A 20,355-nucleotide genomic window follows, 5' to 3' on the forward strand; every position below is an offset into this window, starting at 1 on the left:
CGTGTAGGTTCTACGTGAGCACAATTAAGTGTTCTGGAATTACCATTCTTTGCAATGTTATCAGTAATTTGTCATGATCCACACAGTCGAGTGCCTTTGCATAGTCAGTAAAACACAGGTTAACATCTTTCTGGTATCCTCTGCTTTCAGCCAAGATCCATCTGACATCAGGAATAATATCCTTCGTTCCATGTTCTCTTCTGAATCTGGCTTGAATTTCTGGCAGTTCCCTGTCGATGTACTGCTGCAACCGTTTTTGAATTATCATCATCAAAATTTTACATGTGTGTGATATTAATGATACTGTTTGATGATTTCCACATTCTGTTGGATCACCTTTCTTTGGAATGGGTATAAATATGGATCTCTTCCAGTCGGTTGGCCAGGTAGCTGTCTTCCAGATTTCTTGGCATAGATAAGTGAGGACCCCCACCGCTGCATCCGTTTTTTGGACCATCTCAGTTGGTATTCCATCAATTCCTAGAGCCTTGTTTTTCACCAGTGTCTTCATTGTAGCTTGGGCTTCTTTCTTCAGTACCATTGGTTCCTGATCATATGCTACTTCCTGAACGCCCACCAGTTCTCTTTGGTACAGTGATTCTGTATTCTTTTCATCTTTTTTTGATGCTTCTTATATTGTTCAATATTTTGCTCATAGACTCTTTCAGTATTGCAACTTGAGGCTTGAATTTTTTCTTCAGTTCTTTCAGATCAGCTTGGCATATGATGAGCATGTTCTTCCCTTTTGATTTTTTTAACTTCATGTCTTTGCACATTTTAGTACATTTTACTTTGTTCTCTTGACCTGCGCTTTGAAATCTTCTGTTCATCTCTTTTACGTGATCATTTCTTTCATTTGCTTTAGCTACTCTATGTTCAAGAGCAGGTTTCAGAATTGCTTCTGACGTCCATTTTGGTCTTTTCTTTCTTTTCTGTCATTTTAATGACCTTTTACAGATCTTAAAAGAGCACAATGCTCAAGGCAGACAATGTTTACCAATTGTTACGGATTGAATTGTGTCCTCCCAAAAATGTGTGTCAACTTGGCTAGGCCCTGATTCCCAGTATTGTGTGGTTATCCTCCATTTTGTGATCTGATGTAATTTTCCTGTGTGGTGTAAATTCTAACCTCTCTGATGTTAATGAGGCAGGATTTAGAAGCAGTTATGTTAATGAGGGAGGACACAATCTGTAGGATTAGGTTGTATCTTGGGTCAGTCTCTTTTTGAGATACAAAAGAGAGAAGTGAGCAGAGAGGAGAGAGACCTCCTGCCACCAACGAAGAAGAGACAGGGAGTGGAGTGTGTACTTTGGACCCGGGGTCCCTGTGCTGAGAAGCTCCTTGACCCAGGAGAAGATTGACGCCAGGACACATGGAGTTCTCCAAGGAACGCTGAGCCTGCAGATGTCGAAAGGAGACAAGAACTTTCCCCCAGAGCTGGCAGTGGAAGAAAGCCTCCCTTAGAGCCGATGCCCTGAATTTGGACTTAGAGCCTCCTAAATTGTGAGAGATTAAATTTGTTTGTTAAAACCACCCACTTGTGATTTATCTGTTATAGCAGCAATAGATAACTAATATACTAGTTAAGCTAAAGTATTGTTTGGTTTTAAGAAGACTTCGGGGATATTTTTGGTTTAAGGTTTAAAGATTATGGCAGGTCAATAGTTTTGGGGGTTCATCTAGCCTCTGTGGCTCCAGAAAGCCTGGATTCCATGAGAATTTGAAATTTTGTTCTCTGTTCTCCCCATTTTGATCAATATTCTGCTATGGAATCTATTATCAAAATGTTCAGTAATGGTAGCTGGGTACCATCCAGTTCTTCTGGTCTTATGACAAAGGAGGTAGTTGTTCATGGAGTTAATTAGCCACACATTCTATATCTTCCTCCTGTTCCTGACTCTTCTTCCTGTGTTGCTCCAGGTGAATAGAGAACAGTTGTGCCAGGTGTTTTATTCTGATTTTGAATTTCTTTGTGTGCAGTCTTAGAAAAATTTAAAAACTAAAATCACAACCATACACTTTATTGATAAGTTGTATTTTCGTATAATTTTATCTTTTTTTTTATAACATTGAAAATATATGGTTCGCATATATAGTCTAAAAATAAAAATGTCAAATGAGGTTTGCTGTGTATCCTTATAAACCCGCTGCCTTTGAATCGATTCCGAAATAATTCTGTGCATATCTTACAACTACAGAAATAGTGAAAATGTGTTCTTTGGACTTTTTAAACTTATAAAGAATTTGATTCAAAATATTACTAGCCTAGGAAGAGTTGAGTTTCTTAATTTTAAAATCCCAGGCTTTCAGTGAGATTTTCATTTATTGAAAAGACATTCTGATAGTGAAAGACTAATAATTAGCACGATGGTCATTAACATATCCCTTTTTCTCAAGTAGACACATATTATGGACTTCCAAAGGGCTCCAGAGAGGTCTCTACTCAGACATGACCTTCTCAAGGAAATTTTCACTCTAAGATGATGCCCTCTCCACTACACCCCTTATTCTCTTACTCGTCTCCATTTTTCTCCAAAGCACTTCTGCTACCTAATTATTTCTTTATTATTTATCACTCCACTTGAGTGTAAGACTCCAATGAGGCAAGGACCTCATTGTTTTTTTTAACTACTTTTTTTATGAACAGATCAGAAGGGAGCCCTTGTGGCACTGTGGTTAAGAGGTTGGCTGCTAACTAAAAGGTGGGCAGTTCAAATCCACGAGCTGCTCCTTGGAAACCCTATGAGGTAGTTCTACTCTGTCTTGTAGGGTTGCTATGAGTTGGCATCAACTCGATTGTAATGGGTATAACAGATCAGAATAGTGTCAGGCACATAGTTGCTTAAAGATAACTTTTAAGTGAGTGAATGAATAAAAGAAAGCAAAATCCAAGTGAAGAAATAATTTTTTTTCCTAAATTTTATTTTGTTGTTGAGAGTATATACACAGCAAACATACACTAATTCAACAGTTTCTACATGTACAATTTAGTGATATTGATCACATTTTTTGAGTTGTGCAGCCACTCTCACCCTTCTTTTCTTAGTTGTTCCTCCCAAGTTAACTTAAACTCACTGCCTCCAAAGGTTTCTAATTTTTCGCGTTGCTATTGTCAGTTTGATCCCATATAGATAGCTCTTAAAAGATGTAATGCCAAGGCAGACCTTTTTTACTAGTTAAACTAAACTGTTGTTTAGTTTTAAGAAGACTTCAGGGAATATTTTTGGTTTAAGGTTTAAAAGATTATCTCAGGGCAGTAGTTTGAGGGTTTCATCCAGTCTCCATGGCTCCAGAAAGTCTGGATTCTATGAGAATTTGAAATTCTGTTCTGCATTTCCCCCCTTTTGATCGGGATTCCTGTGCGGAATCTTTGATCAAATGTGCAGTAATGGTAGCTGGACACCATCCAGTTCTTCTTTTCTCGTGGCAAAGGATGCAGTCGTTCATGGAGGCAGTTAGCCACACATTCCATATCCACCTATTCCTAGCTCTCCTTCTTCCTCTGTTGCTCCAGGTGAATAAAGACTAATTGTTGTGCTCAGATGGCCATTTGCAAGCTTTTAAGACCCCAGGCACTATGCAACAAACTAGGAGCTAGAACAGAAGCACTAAACATGTTATTATGCCCAATTAAGTTGGATGTCCTGTGAAACCATGACCCTAAACCTTCAAACCAAGGAACCAAATCCATTGAGGTGTTTGGTTATACATAAGCAGGAGAAATACTTTAATAGCAGAGTGTGACTGTAGCTACACCTGGAAGTATAAGGAAAGGAGAGATGCTGAGATGGCAGCTCTCGGGTAGTCCTCATTACTCAAGAACAGTCTTGAAATAAGAGAACCTTTGCAGTTTTGCCTGTAAGTCATGTTTTACACGTGGGAAAAGAACAGGATAATTATTTGGAGAGAAGATTGAGAATGGAATATTTGCCAAGTATATTCAGGGTAGACATGTTGTTCATTAATAATAGATGAGTATATTAATTTAAATAATATTTACAGGGAATATAAAAATGAGTACCCAAGAACACAAGCGTACGTGTATAGTCTGAGAAATGTCAAATGATAATACACAGGAAGCTCCTGGAATGGTGCCTTGCATATGGTAGGTGATCAAAAGATGAGTGTTGAGACATAGTGGTATCCTTCAGTAGACAAACTGGATATGTTCTTTGATCGTTAGAGGGTAAAACAGGAGTTTTTTATTTTAATCCTGGCCGTTAGCTAATGACTATGGGCAGATCAGTGAGCCTTTAGGCCTTGGTGTTCTCATCATTACAATGAAGGGATATAGAGAATTAAGTCAGGATACTCACCCCCATTATGGAGATGACAATCTAGCTGGAGCTGGACGACAAACTGGGAACAGTAATAGTGAAATAAGCAGAAAGATCACTTCTAGCTGGGGAGGCTAGTGTAGTCTTTACGGAGGAGATGACATTGGAACTGTTTTTTTATTTTTGTTTTTTTAAGAAAGGGTAGGATCCTTCAGTGGAAAGAGTTAGGGTACTCCAGGAACATAGAATTTAGAACAAAGACTCAGTTGATTAACCCCAATCAATCCAGACTGAGTAAATTCAATTTTTTTTTTTAAAAGTTCTATTTGGAAATAATCATTTAAAATGAGTGTCTTAGGCTGGGTTCTCTAGAGAAGCAAAATCAGTAAAGCGTATAAATATCTATAAAAGAGATTTTATATCAAGGAAATGGCTCACGCAGTTGTAGAGGCTGGAATGTCCCAAATCAGTTGCTCAGCCTGGAAGCTTCTCTTTTGATTTACATAGTCTTGGGGGCTGGTGAATTCATGATTGGCAGGTCAGACAACAGGGCTCTTGCTTACAGGCTTCTAAGATCAACAGTTGCCAGGATTGGCGGGCAAGATGGCAGGTAAACTGCTAGCCCAAGTCCCAAGAACCGGAGGTCAGACAAACAGGAGCCAGCTGCAGGATCTAGAGTGAGCAAAAGCTGGAGAGCCTTGCCAAAGGGTCCACTTATATTCAGTGCTGGCCACATGGCCAAGGAAACTCCCTTTCAGCTGATTGGCTGCTCACAGCAGATCCCATCATGGAGGTGATCACATTATATTAAATTTCATCACTGAAGTGATCACATCATCATACGACTGCCGAACTAAATCATAACTGCTAACCCCTGAGAATCATGGCCCAGCCAAGTTGACACACAACCTTAATGATCACACTGATAAAAAGTTACAAGAATTAAGAATAATACAAGAATCCTCAGTACCCTTAACTATATTTATTATTTTTTATAGTTCCGTCTCATTTGCTTTAACATTTGCTCACTCTTTTGCTTGTGCTTGCTCTGTGTGTGTAATTTTTCCCCTGAGCCATTTGAGAGTTAGTGGCATACCTCCTGACCCTTAGCACCTGTATACAAAATTCTAAGAATAAGGATAATCTCTTAAATTACAGCAGTATGTTGGCATATTAAGTAAGTTTAACATTGGTAAGAAATTTTTTTATCTAATTTACTGATCATATTCCATTTTTGTCAGTTGATTCAATAATGTCATTTATGTACAGCATTTTTTCTCCTGTCGGTAATAGATCCAGCGTAGGATCAGGTATCATATTCGTCATAGCTCTTTAGTCTCCTTTAATGTGACTTCCGTGCAGTTGTGGAATTGGTTTTGTTTTGTTTTTAGTTAAAATATCAGTAACAAAAATAAAATTTCTCATCCTTTAGTTCTTTTTCTGTGACCTTGAGTAGATCTGAACATTGCTCATGACCTTTATGACCTTTTGCTTTGTAGTTAGCGTAAGAATGTGTTTACTCATCTGAATTTGTTCAGGATGGTTTACTTTTTCATTACAAGGCTATGCTGACGGAGATATGTACCTGCCTCACAAAGAAGAGATTGAATGGCTTAAAACTGTTCAGTTAGTTAGATTAACTATTGGGTTGTTATTAATTCTTTTGGTGGAAATTCTAATTTTTATAATTTGCAGTTGAGCCTAATAGTTTGTGATTTTTTAAAATCCAAGCAGTATAAAAGTTCATTGTAGAAAAATTAGGAAATATACATAGAAACCTAAAGAAGAAGATAAGACTTCTAAACCACTGTACCAAAATATCTGCTGTTAACATGGTTCTGTATCTTTCTGAATTTTTTAATGGGATATGTTTCCATTTTTTTTTCTTAGAAAGATGTGATCAAACCCCATATAAGCTATTGTAGTAGCTTTTCTTCCCCCCATTCACTGAATGGCATATTAAGAACCGTCTTACCATGTCAAGTGTGTTTTTTCCTAATGCTCCATAGTAAAAGTACCTTGGTTTGAAGCAACAGAAATCAAGTCTGACCAACTTAAGCAAAAGAGAACTTACTGGAAGGACATTAGGGACTTGCAGAAGCCAAGCAAACTGGGGAGCCAGCATTGGAAACAAGAACCAAGGGAACACCTGCCCGATGGCTTAACTACCCTGTTGCCAGCATGGAATGTCATGTCGCTCCTGTTTCCTCATCTGATTTCCAAAGCATATATAACTCCACTCTTGTAGCAAAAGCTGGGGCCTCAGAGAGTAGCTGTACAGCTCTTGTCAGAAGCCTACTGTAGAAAAGTAAAGCTTAGGGAAGATAGACTCTTCCACCAACCTTATCTGCTTTTCTAAAAGTGGATCTAAACCCTGCTATGCACTAGAATCTCTTGGGGACTTTTCGAAAATTTTTTATTATGGTAAAAAATAAATAAAAAGTTTGCCATTTTAACCAGTTTTAAGTGTACAATTCAGTGACATTAATTACATTTGCTGTGTTGCAAAACTATCACCACTATGTGTTTCCAAAAGTTTTTATCATACCAAACAGAAGCTCTGCATCCTTTCAGCTAGAACCCCCCCAGCCCCTGGTAACCACTAATAAGATTTGGTCTCTGTGCATTTGCCTGTTCTGGATATTTCATATAAGTGGTATCATCCAATATTCCTCCTTTTGTGACTGACTTAATTCACTCAGCATAATGTTTTCAAGGTTCATTCATATCATAGGATGTATCAGAACTTCATTTCTTTTTATAGCTGAATAATAAGTTAATTGTATGGATAATACCACATTGCATTTATCCATTTATGTGTTGACGACACAGGGTTGTTTCTACCTTTTGGCTGTTGTGAATAATGCTGTTGTGAACATGTCTTTTCATTGATTTCAGTTATTTCGGGTATATACCTAGGAGTGGAATTGCTGGATCATATGGTTCTGTGTTTAACTTTTTTGAAGAAACACCAAACTGTTCTGTGTAGTGGCTGCACCATTTAATTGGGCAGCGGGGCCCCTCCGACAGTCCAGGCACCGCGCGCGGGTCCGTGGCCGGGCCGGGGTGGGCCGGGGGCAGCCGGGGACCCCCAGAGCAGGACTTTGAAAAAAAATTCCCCGGCGGTGCGCCTCCGCAGGACCCACCAGCAATGCAGGAAGGTTCCAATTTCTTCACATCTTGGCCACCGCTTGCTATTTTCTATTTTTCTGATAATAGCCATCCTAGTGGGTTTGAAAGCATGAATTCTTCTCTGGTCTTCCTTATTCATTGTCCAGCTTTCACATGCATATGAGGCAATTGAAAATACCTTGACTTGAGTCAGGCACATCTTAGTCCTCAAAGTGACATCTCTTTAAAGAGGTCTTTTGTGGCAGGTTTGCCCAGTGCAATACATTGTTTGGTTTCTTGACTGCTGCTTCCATAGGTGTTAATTGTGGATCCAAGTAAAATGAAATCCTTGGCAACTTCAGTCTCTTCTTGGTTTATCATGATGTTGCTTATTAGTCTAGTTGTGAGTTTTGTCTTCTTTATGTTGAGGTGTAATCCATACTGAAGGCCGTAGTCTTTTGTCTTCAACAGTAAGTGCTTCAAGTCCTCTGCTTTCAGCAAGCAAGGTTGTGTCGTCTGCATATTACAGGTTGTTAATGAGTCTTCCTCCATTCCTGATGCTGAGTTTCTTCTTCATACAGTCCAGCTTCTCAGACTATTTGCTCAGCATATAGATTGAATAAATATGTTGAAAGCATACAACCCTGATGCACACCTTTCCTGATTTTAAACCAGGCAGTATTCCCTTGTTTGGTTTGAACAACTGCGTCTTGGTGTATGTATAGGTTCCACATAAGCACAATTAAGTGTTCTGGATTCCCATTTTTCACAGTGTTATTCATAATTTGTTATGATCCACACAGTCGAATGCCTTTGCATAGTCAATAAAACACAGGTAAACCTCTTTCTGGTATTCTCTGCTTTCAGCCATGACCCATCTGACATCCCTTATTCAACATCCTCTGATACCAGCTTGAATTTCTGGCAGTTACCTGTTGATGTACTGCTACAATCATTTTTTACTTATCTTCAGCAAAATTTTACTTGTGTGTGATATTAATGATATTGTTTGATAATTTCTGCGCTCTGTTAGATCACCTTTCTTTAGAATAGGCACAAATACGGATCTCTTCCATTGACTATACCACGGACTGCCAGAAGAAATGAAAAAACCTGCCTTGGAAGTACAGCCAGAATGCTTCCTGGAAGCAAGGATGGCGAAATTTCATCTCATATACTTTGGACATGTTATCAGGAGGGAACAGTCCATGGTGAAGTAGAGGATCAGCAAAAAAGAGGAAGACCCTCAACGAGATGGACTGACAGAGCAGCTGTAATGATGGGCTCAAGGATAGCACCCATTATGAGGACTATGAGGATGGCGCGGGACTGGGCAGTGTTTCATTCTGTTGTACATAGGGTTGTTATGAGTTGGAACCAACTCAGTGGCACCTAGTAACAACAACAGTGGGTTTGAAGTAGTAACTCATTGAGATTTTAATTAGCATTTCCCTAATGACTAATGATGTTGAGCATCTTTTCAGGTGTTTATTGGTAATTTGTTTATTTTTGGAGAAGGTCTGTTACATCCTTTGCTGATTTTTAAATTGGGTTGTTTGTTTTTTAGTTCTTGAGTTGTAGGAGTTTTATGTATTCTGGATGACTTATCCATCTGAGAAGAAGCCCTCTACATGTTCTGTATCTTTGTATAAATGACTGTCATGAAAGATATTTAAAGAGTAATACAAAAATATACTTTTCTTTCATTCTCTAAGACATGGATTTTTAAAAAGTGTCAAGGTATAATTTTAAAAAAGTATGTTCAGAATAAACATTCTCTTATTTTGAAGTACTGTTTTGTTTCATTATGTACTCATGAAACTGTATGACTTTAGGACCTTTATCTACATCTAGGCTTTGCTGACATGCAAGTATAGATAATTATTTGTGTTGTGCTAAAAACCATTTTTTCGGAAGTCTTATCTGTTTATTTCTTATAACTTAACCCGGATTATTTCAACCTTTTTCTTAGTTCTTATACTAATGGGTTCTTGTTAGCTGCCTTCAAGTTGTCCCTCACCTCATGGCCACCCTGTGCACAGTGGAACAAAATGCTGCCTGGTCCTGTGTGATTCCCATGATCAGTTGTGGATTGAACCATTGTGGTCCATAGGATTTTCATTGACTGATTTTTAGAAGTTGATCACCAGGCCTTTCTTCCTAGTCTTTCTTAGTCTGGAAGTTCTGTTGAAACCTGTTCAGCATCATAGCAGCACACTAGCCTCCAGCGACAGACGTGTGGTGGCTGTGTATAAGGTGCATTGGCCAGGAATTAAACCCTGGTGTCCTGCATGGAAGGCATGAATTCTGCCACTCAGCTACCAATGCACTCACTTAACGGGTACTCTCAAAATTTGATGACGGCCTTGAATTTTTCATTTCACGTTTCCCATGTAGATTTTTGAGTCTCCAAGTGATGTAAACCCAGTAAAAACCAAACCTAGTGCTTTCGAGTTGATTCCGATTCCTAACAACCTTATAGGACAGAGTAGAACTGCCCCAGAGTTTCCAAGGAGCACCTGGCAGATTCGAACTGCCAACCTTTTGGTTAGCAGCTGTAGCTCTTAACCACTACGCCACCAGGGTTTCCCAGGCGATGTAACCAGGTTATAATTAAACCTTTCCTTATCTTCTAGATTTGCATGACGATCCCTCTCTCTCTTTTTTTAAAGGACCTTAAAGCCTTTGATCCAGGAGAGAAGTACTTTTATAACACATCATGGGGAGATGTTGCTCTCTGGGAACCTTCTGGAAAGAAAGTGGTATGTATTTGACCTTCGTGTTTCTCAAAATTAGGGTTACACATAGAAATTAAGTTCTGAGGAACATCACACGTAATGGGGTTGGTGATGAATGGGTAGGGAAGAGCTGTAGTGTAATGTTCAGGAAAGTGGAAAAACAGTATTTTGCTTTGAGGGTTCTCTGCATATAGAGTTGATAAACTGATACACCGTGACACTATTACATGTCCTTGATTATAAGATGCCACTGATGTAAGAAGGACCTTTGATTTAATAACTGTTTTGAGTGAAAAGAAATTCCACTACATTAAATGTACAAAATGATTGACGGTACATCCTGGTTTCTGAAACTAAAATAAAAATGTGGATCTTTGAATTGAAAAAATTTTTAATGATTTGGGACCTTAACCTGAGTAAGTTCAAACTAATACATGTGATGTACTGCTGAGTTCTCCTTTTAAGGAAACCTTTCCCACCAGCCAACCATTAGCACCTTTGTCAGTATCAAACTCATTATATCCCAAACTTGACTTACCTGTTTCCCCCAAATTTCTGTTTGTCCAAATCAGCTCCTTTCTTGCCTCTGTCAGTTGTGTCACCCTTTTCCAAGTCATGCCTGCTTGGGAATTTGGAATTTTTATTTATTTTGCTATAACCAGTCAATCATTGTTTTGTCAAATATTTCTTTAAAAGTATTTCTAGTATCAACCCATTCTTTCTTGATTCCCACTCCTCTGCCTCTGTCTTGGGTCCATCTCTTCAAACTTGGAATGAGGCGTGTTTCGTACCCTCTTTGACCATCAGACCATTTTCATGAAATCACTTTGATTTTGTTATTCTCTTGCTCAGACAGCTCAAGGCTGTTGAAACACGCCTGGCTCTTAAGACCTTTACTTTCTGAGTCATTTTTTAGGCCTCACTGATTTTTGTTTTCTAAATTATTAAAAGATCCTATAATGTTACATGCAGTATAATATGTAATTATGTGCTTTTCATCAAGAAACTTTTTTTTTTTAATTCCTGCTGCAAAACAGGTAAAAGTTCAGTGCCAGATACAAAGAAGTGAAAGTTAGGCTTCTTTTCCTTAAGGAGTCTGTGTTTTAATCTGGGTAAATAGGGCCTAGGCATGAAATGTTAAATACTAATATGAAATAGAGAATCGAATGTATCGAACAGATACCATATTCAGAAAAAAGAAAAGAAAGAACACTTGCCTGGAGTGGTAGAGACTATGTTGTCTGCTAGTTTTCCTTTATATATACAAATTACTTTTCCATGCTTTTAGAAAAGTTCCATTTAAAAACAAACAATAAAACCCCACGTCTTATACTTGTTTTGTTTTTCCTGTGGTTTTGAGCACGTGTGTTTGCAGTGAGAGCTTGTTTGAGTTCATAATTTAGTGTCTTATTTCTCTTCATTCCAAAGGTAGTCTTCCTATTTTGACCCTTTTCTCTTTGGAGAATTTAAATCTGTGTGCTGATCTTTCTAGGGAAATACAGTTTATGAAGAAAAACATTTTAGGGAAGCAAAGCAGAGCTGGGCATAATCATGCTGTATTATATGGTGGGCACTGTAATCAGGTCCTTAAGGGCTTAGAGAAATAAGTAACATGTTAGAGCTTCTCAGGTTTTGAGGACAGAGAGAGACATGCTAATGTTACCTCAGGTGATGGAGCTTTATTATTATGGGAATTTTGAGGAAGCAACATTTAGGCTTCATGGAGAGATGAACTATTTTGGATACAGTATTTCCAGCAGCACACAGTACTTGTGAATCTGCTTCTCTGCTTTTTTTAACTGCTTTTCTTCCTCTGTTCCCAATGACCTAAATGTCTCACACACAAATTATTTCTGGTTGGTCACTATCTGAGAACTTTTACATACAGGCATGTGTATGAATATAAGTTTTCACTTATCTTGGGTAAATACCTAGGAGTGGGATCGCTGGGCTGTAGGGTAAGTAAGAATATATTTATCCTTATTAGAAACTGCCACACTGATTGGCTTTCTCGAGCAGTTTGGCTTTCTCAGCAGCAGTGTGAGTTCCAGTTGCTCTACATCCTTGCCAGCATTTGGTATTGTCGGTTTGTTGTATGTATTTGTTTCCCTTTCTGATAGATGTGTGGTGGTATCTCACGTGGTTTTAGTTTTTATTTCCCTAGTGACTAATGATGTTTAGTGTCTTTCGTTGTGTTTATTTGGCATCAGGTATTTTTTTGATAAAGTTCAAATCTTTTTCCATTTTTTAAATTGGGTCATTTGTTTTCTTATAATTCAAATTTGAATATACTCACTATGGATGTTCTGGATTAAAAAAAAAAAAACCCATTGCTCTCAAGTCAGTTGGGACTCAGTGACCGCATGTGTTACAGAATAGAACTGCTCCATAGGGTTTTATTGGCTGTAATCTTTACAGAAGCAAATCACCAGGCCTTTCTTGCACAGCACTGCTGGATGGGTTCATGCAAACCATTTGTGCTACGTGGGGGCCTTCATATTCTGGATATACCTATTCTAGATATATGCCCTTTATATGTGCTTTGTAAATACTCTTTTTTTTAGCCCATGACTTCTTTGATTTTTTTTAAATGTTTTTTAAAAAGCAGAAGTCTTTTTACTCTAATAAAATCCAGTTTATCATTTTTTATTTATAGATAATGTTTTTGTTGTTCTGTTTAAGAAATAGGGCCTTAGGCAAAGGCCTAACCTGAAGATTTGTTCAGCACTAACAGATGTTAATGTGCAGTTGTTAGGAAGTTGTGTCTACTCTTCCACTGAATGCGGTTTTCATTGAGAGGGCATTGGTGGTTCAGTGGTAGGATTCTCACCTTCCACACAGGAGACCTGGGTTTGATTCCCAGCTAATACACCTTATGTGCAGGAGGCTTGCATGTTGCTTCGATGCTGAACAGGTTTCAGTGGAGCTTCCAGACTAAGACTAGGAAGAAAGGCCTGGCAACATACCGCTGGAAATCAGCCAGTGAAAACCCTGTGGATCACAATAGTCCAGTCTACAACTGATCATAGGGATGGTGCAGGACCAGGAAGTGTTTTGGTCCAATGTGCATGGGTTGCCAGGAATCTGGGGCCGACTTGACGGCAGCTAACTTTACATTTGAGTACAATACTGTATATCATTAAGTATAAAATGCACACTATTTACTGAACCACTCAAAAAACTAAAACAATGCTTCCTTTAAACTTTGTTACATACACCATATCACCATCAATTGTAAAGTGCATCCAGATTTCAGAAATGTTAAAATATGAAAAAAGTGTACCCTGGAATCAGTAAAATATGGTGGTTTTGTTTTTTTTTTTTCTTTTGAAGTCTGTTGTCTGAGGTTGTAGTCTAGGGTTGGATATACAATGGATATACCTGGTTTATTATAGATCATAGTAGAAATACCAGAACCTGGGATTTTGCCAGTTGCTAAGAAGATGGTAACATGATGCTGAACATGAATAATTTTTGTGACCTGTCACCCAAGAGGAAGCACTGCATGAAAGGAGAAAGAGGATTCCAGAATCTTGAAAAGTGGGACTGTGTGTGTATGTAACAGTACGAGCGTCAAGAGAGAACAGGTCTGGGAAAGGATGGAGATGAGGTCTTGGTCACCGTGATAGTGAGGAGCAGGGTGGCAGAGTAGAAAGATCTGCGCCCCTGTGGCACCATACACACTGACTGAGGGGCCTCGGAAGACGCAGTTAATCTGTTCGGGTCTTAGCTTCCTCGTTCGTACAACTAGGGCAGGGCCAGGGATTTTGTGGTTCACCAGCTCTAAAATTTTCAGACTGTACAATGAGATGAAAGACTTCAATATTCTCTAAAATATCCATGTTTGACTGTTTGGCTGCCTCACAAACCACCAGGTTTTAATGTATTTTAGAACAATTCCACTCCAGATTTGGCTAGCTGTGCTACAAATGTCTGTTGTTATGCCCCAGGATTACGGAATTCCTCCAAATTTGACTAAAAAATGTTAGTGCTATATTTTGTGGTTTTACATTTACCTTAGGATCATTCACAGTGTAAGCTTGGTTCAGCACATTAGCTCTTTCTCTGCTACTTATCACATCATTTACTGGGCACCTCCCACATGCTGAGCACCGGAAGTGGGGGGAATGGAAAGATAATGATGGCTATAGCAAAAAGGTTTAGAATTTAGAGTTGAAACAGCATTGGAACTAAGAAAGTAACTTGTCTTTTGCAGAGAATTAACTGAGTTTATTTTAATTGACTAAGTAATGAGACTTGTGGTTTTAGTGGACAGCTGAGAACAGGGGTCAGCAAACTACATCCCGTGGGCCAAATCCAGCCTGCCTCCTGTTATCGTGTGACCCGTGAGCTAAGAGTAAGTAGGTTTTACATTTTTAAAGGCTTGAAAAAAAATTAAAACTATTTTGTGACCTGTGAAAATTATACGAAATTTAACTTTTGGTGTTCGGAAAGCAAAGTTTTACTGAACACAGCCAGTATTTGCAACAAAGACTATCGTATGGCCCACAAGCCTAAAATATTTACTCTTTGGCCCTTTTTTGTTGTTTGCTTGTTTGGCCCTTTACAGAAGAAGCTTGCTGACCTCTGGCTTAGAAAGAACGTTATTCCTTGAGGACTGATAGTGTTAAATTATCTAGCAAATTAAAATAAAAGGGAATCATACTCATGGAATAGAAAAGATGTGTCCTCTGATAGTTTTATTAAACTATGCTGAAGACTTTCTTTCTTTTAACAGAGATACCGAACAAAACCATACTGCTGTAGCCTCTGTAAATACTCGACAAAGGTGCTTACTTCATTCAGAAACCATTTACATCGTTACCACGAAGATGAACTTGACCAAGAGCTGGTGGTCCCTTGCCCAAACTGTGTATTTGTGTCTCAACCCAAAGTCGTGGGGAAGCACTTGAGGATGTTTCACACACCTGCTCGGAAAGTCCAGAACTACACAGTGAATATTTTAGGTGAGGCGAAAACATCTAGGAATGATGTTATAAGTTTTACGTGTTTGAAATGTAACTTTTCAAACACTCTGTACTACAGCATGAAGAAGCATGTGCTGGTTGCCCATTTCCATCACCTAATTAACGGCTACTTTGGCCTGCGGACCGAGGAGGTAGGCGAGCAGTCGAAGGCCAGCAACCCTCTTCCTGCTGAGAAGACGCCACCACCAGACAAGTATTACTGTAAAAAATGCAGTGCCAATGCCAGCAGCCAGGATGCTTTAATGTATCACATTTTGACATCAGATATACACAGAGACTTGGAGAATAAGCTTAGATCTGTGATTTCAGAACACATTAAGAAAGCTGGACTTTTGAAGCAAATGCACATTGCTCCAAAACCAGCTGCAAATTTGGCGGTCCCGCCTAACAACAGCGCTGCCGGCGTTCCAGCCACCCCTCCTTGCTTCCACCTTGCTTTGCCGCAGAGTAGCCAAAGTCAAACCCTAGTTCAGCCTGTCTCCGTGGCCTCGGGCACGTCTGGAGGACTCACCCCCCAGTCCCCCCCTGCCATCGCCCAGTCCCAGGTGGCGCTCGTCTCCAGCCCGCTGCCAGTGGGTCAGAATGGCCTGGCTCTGCAGACACCAGTCCCGCAGCCCGTCTTCATGTCTCATGGCGTCCGGCTCAGCCATCCCGTGAGTCCTGCTGTCCTGCCCCTGAGCCCACCTGTTGGGCCCGTAGCCAACTCTGCTGGGACCGGTGTTCTCCCCATGAACCAGACTATTCGCCCAGGGATTCTACCCCTCAGTCAGCCCGTGAGGCCCCTGAACAGACCTCCTGGGCCTGGAGCTCTCTCGGGGAACAGGCCCACTGGGCCTGGAGTCCTTCCTGTAAGGCACGCAGTTGCCCCTGGGGTTCTCCAGGCTGTCTCACCAGGGGTGCTCTCTGTGGGGCGGACAGTCCCTCCAGCTGTACTCTCTGCAGGCCAGGTGGCTCCTGCAGGGGTTGTTCCTCCAGGACAGACGGCTTCTTCAGGAGTCCTTCCTACTGGCCAAATGGTCCAATCGGGTGTGCTCCCCATTGGCCAGACGGCCCCGTCAGGGGTGCTTCCTGCTGGGCTGACGGTCCCATCCCGGGTGCTCCCCCCTGGCCAGACTGTTCCATTGAAGGTCCTCCCCACAGGCCATAAGGCCACATCTGGGACGCTCCCTGCAGGCCAGGTGGTCCCATCGGGGCTGCTTCCTCCGACCCAGGGGGTCTCATCAGGGGTACTGCCTGTGGGCCAGAGTGTGGGTCCCAGCGTCCTGCAACTCAGCCAGCCTGTTGTATCAGGCGTTCTTCCGGTGGGCCAGCCTGTGAGGCCTGGTGTCCTGCAGTTTGGCGGCCAGTCTGTTAGTACCAGCCTCCTGCCCATGAGCCAGCCTGTCAGGCCTGGTACTGCACCGAATACCACCTTCCTCACCTCAGGCTCCATCCTCAGGCAGCTCATCCCCACTGGGAAGGAGGTGAACGGCATCCCCACATACACACTGGCTCCAGTCTCGGTCACACTCCCGATGCCACCAGGGGGTGTCGCAGCCGCTGCCCCACCCCAGATGCCACTCCAGCTGTTGCAGCCTGGGGCAGCTGGCCTGCCACCACCACCCATGGTGGTGAGCACCCCTCAGAGCATGTTTGTTCAGGCCTCGCCGTCCATGTCTGAGGCGAGCCAGGCCCTCAAGCAGGCCAAGCAGTGGAAGACCTGCCCTGTCTGTAATGAGCTTTTTCCCTCCAACGTGTACCAGGTGCATGTGGAGGTGGCACACAAGCATAGTGAGGCCAAGCCCGTCACTGTCAAGCGGCTCAAGCCAGAGAAACTCGCGGCCTGCGCACCATTCCTGAAGTGGATGAAGGAGAAGACTGTCCGATGTCTGTCCTGCAAATGCCTCATCCCAGAGGATGAGCTCATCCGCCACTTGCTGACACATGGCCTGGGGTGCCTGTTCTGCCCCTCCACGTTCCATGACCTCAGGGGCCTCTCGGATCACTGCAAGGCCACACACCTGGAGAAGAAGAGGCTGTCTGTGGATTACAGCAACAGAGGCTTCCAGCTGGATGTCGACGCCAGCGGCAGCCTGCTCTTTCCTCACATTGACTTCATTACCCTCTTGCCGAAGGACGAGCTAGGTGAGCGGGAAGTCTACTTGGCAGTGCTGGCGGGGATACACTCCAAGGCGCTTGTACCCGTGTACATTAAGGTACGGCCCCAGACGGAGGGCACCACCAGCAACCCTGGCCGGGAGGTGCTAACCTGCCCTTTCTGCTTTGGCACCTTTGTGACCACGGAGGCATACGAGGTGCACCTGAAGGAGAGGCACCACATCACACCAACTGTGCACACGGTCTTGAAGTCGCCAGCATTCAAGTGCATCCACTGCTGTGGGGTCTACACCGGAAACATGACCCTGGCGGCCATCGCCATCCACCTGCTGCGGTGCCGGAGCGCTCCGAAAGACAGCAGCTCAGACTTGCAGCTGCAGCCCAGCTTCATCGACAACAGCGGGCTGCTCCTGGTCAATGGGGAGGTGATCCACGAGTCCAGCTTCTCTGTGAAGAGGAAGCTGCCCGACAGCCACGCTGGGGTAGATGACCCGAGGGCCGGGGAAGAGCAGCCCCTCGTCATTGATGCTGACCCCGCGCCCGCGCCAGAGAAGGCAGCGAGTGCTATGCCTTTCAAGAGACAGAAGAATGAGGGCAGGACAGATGGACTGCTTATTAATGACGACGCGCTTCAGATCTTAGCATTGAACCCCAGAAAGTATGAGGACCGTTCTTACGAGGCGCAGAAACAGTTTCTGAGGGATTATTTCCATAAGAGACCATATCCCAGTAAAAAGGAAATAGAACTGCTGTCGTCACTGTTGTGGGTGTGGAAAATTGATGTGGCTTCATTTTTTGGAAAAAGAAGATACATTTGCATGAAAGCAATAAAAAATCACAAACCTTCTGTACTTTTAGGCTTTGATATGTCTGAACTTAAAAATGTAAAACACAAATTGAACTTTGAGTATCAACCGCAGAACTTGTAAAAAATAAATCTAAACTAGGTAATTAGCAGTTTTTTCAATTGAAATTTAAAAATGTTATTTTCCAGACTAGTGTGTTGAACTAATGAATTCAGTGGTCTTTATGCTGCTCTTTAGCTTGTTTCAGGTGCTCAGAAAGACTACTAGGTAAAGAATAGGTTTTTCACATTTATTGTTTCCTGTGGTTTGATTTTGTAACTTTGTTTTTTAGTTCTTTCCCTGTCATGTAAATTGAATCTTTGATATTTCATGCACGCCTCATTTTCCCCGTAGTGTCAGTATCTGATAAAAACTGAAATCCAAAATGCTATTTGTTTCTTTGCTCAAGGAGATTTTGCCCATTTCAGAACGTTGGTTAATTGCAAATTAAGGCATTGTTCTCCCCGAGGGGTCCCCATGCCGCAGGTGGTGGTGGGTGCTCAGATGGGTGCCCGCTCCTTCAGGACGCACTATGCTAACTGTGTGCTTTCTTCTCTGTGAAGTATCTGCTTATTAGATTATCACTTTGATTTTCCCTTTCAGCTGGTTTTACTATAACTCATAGAAAACCAAATGTTTTCATTTGTTAAAATACCTGAACCTGGAGTCTGGTATATAGTGCATATATCAAAAGAGTTATTTTACAAATAAAGTAATTCTGTAGATGCAGAAATACTTTTCAGTGTAGACATTTTTCCTCTTTTTGATATCGTGATAATTTCTCTATTCAAAGGTAAGACAGTAAATCTTTAGTGCCTTTAGAATAAACATTAAAAAAAAAAATCTAACTGCTCGTAAACTAGTAAAAGAGAAGGACCATGTTACTCAGGAATAAAATTTTTACCCCTGAGTGTGGTTACCAATTGAAATTTAAACGTAGGTTTTCAGGGGACAACCTGAAGTGAGTAGGCCAAGAGGTAATAATTCCATGGTTGGTATATCAATTTTTTGATGAAGTTTCATAGAAGTAAATGGAGTACTAGGGCTTTCCAGTATCAGGTTGTCCAGGTTAATGGGACGATGAACTGGTGGGGTCTCCACTGTATTCTTTGGATGGGTAAACCTAGTTTCCTTCACAAAATATAAAATTACTTAAAGCACCAGAGCCAGTAATGGAGACCAGCCAGCTCAGCCTTCAGTATGGCAATATCAGCAGAGGAGCCTGCTAGCGGATCTCTAGGCAGAAATAGTCTGAGTATTGACTGAGCCTCTGGGAAATACAGTAATGTTCTGTGTGAATTGTAAAACATATACATTTGCATGTACGGCTATACTGTGCATTTCTAAGGCGATTGTGAAACTCCTCTGTGACGGTCGGCGTCCTGTTATAAATTCAAAACGAGAGCTTGTTGAACTTTATTTTTAACCTATTGTTTTCAGAGTGTCTATTTTGAATTAAAACTTGTTACACCACTACAAATAGAACTGTTTAAATTCTTGTAATGGTTAAAACATTACTATGACTATATAGGAGTAACCTGAACATGGAAAGAGATACCACCTTCATTTTCTGAAAAACTTTATTTGCCATTGTGAAAATAAGCCCAAAGAAAGGACCAAGATAAGTGTGGCGAGAGGTCCATGAAGTTTCTGTAGTGGTCTCCCGGAAGTACGGGAGGAGGAGGATATTGGTGCTGTGAGATTCGCTTTCTTCTTGGCTGTCCTCAGTGCAATGTGGAGGGGCCAGGCTGGGCAGCGCCAACAAGGCCACCTCACTGTGTGCCTGCCTCCTACTGTTCACAGTTTGGGCCAGATGATGCTTTGTTATGGGGGACAACGACTCCCCTATGCATTGGAGGATGTTGAGCAGCACCCTTGGCTTTCCCCACTAGATGTCAGTAGCACCCCCAGTTATGACAAACAGAAATGTCTTCAGCCATTAATGGTGTTCCCAGGGGGTAGAATCACCCGGATGGAACCACTGTAATACAGGATTCTGATTTCTAGTGCTTTTTAGCTGCAGGGCAACTTTGATCCTGAGTCTTCTATGCTGGTTACGAAACAAGGTTTTAGGCTTTACAGATCAAAATTTGGTAACAGCTGAGTTTAAAAAAAGCACGTGGGAGCTGTTGTAAGTAAGTAAATTTATTGCTTGAAAATGAAAAACTACTGATTGGTAGTTCAGTGGTGAAGACTTCTTTGGACTGTCATTGAAAAGATGGATAGAAATCCAGGAGACAGTTCTTATATGATTGTTACAAAAAGCTGTATACTTAAAAATCTCTTTAATCTCCCTAT

The 20,355-nt window shown here is 41.4% G+C and overlaps 1 protein-coding gene across 1 annotated transcript in view; it reads left to right on the plus strand.

Moving 5' to 3' along the window:
* Positions 1-20,057, plus strand: part of ADNP2 (ADNP homeobox 2) — a 38,625-nt gene extending 18,568 nt beyond the window's left edge. Inside the window, exons 3-4 of the mRNA XM_049902127.1 lie at positions 10,062-10,151; positions 14,866-20,057. Coding sequence (XP_049758084.1) covers positions 10,062-10,151; positions 14,866-18,141 — 3,366 coding nt within the window. The 3' untranslated portion in view covers positions 18,142-20,057. The remainder of the gene's footprint in view (positions 1-10,061; positions 10,152-14,865) is intronic.
* The last annotated feature ends 298 nt before the right edge of the window (positions 20,058-20,355 follow it).

The sequence above is a fragment of the Elephas maximus genome, chromosome 11, assembly GCF_024166365.1.
Source record: "Elephas maximus indicus isolate mEleMax1 chromosome 11, mEleMax1 primary haplotype, whole genome shotgun sequence".
In the NCBI taxonomy this organism is placed as follows: domain Eukaryota; kingdom Metazoa; phylum Chordata; class Mammalia; order Proboscidea; family Elephantidae; genus Elephas; species Elephas maximus.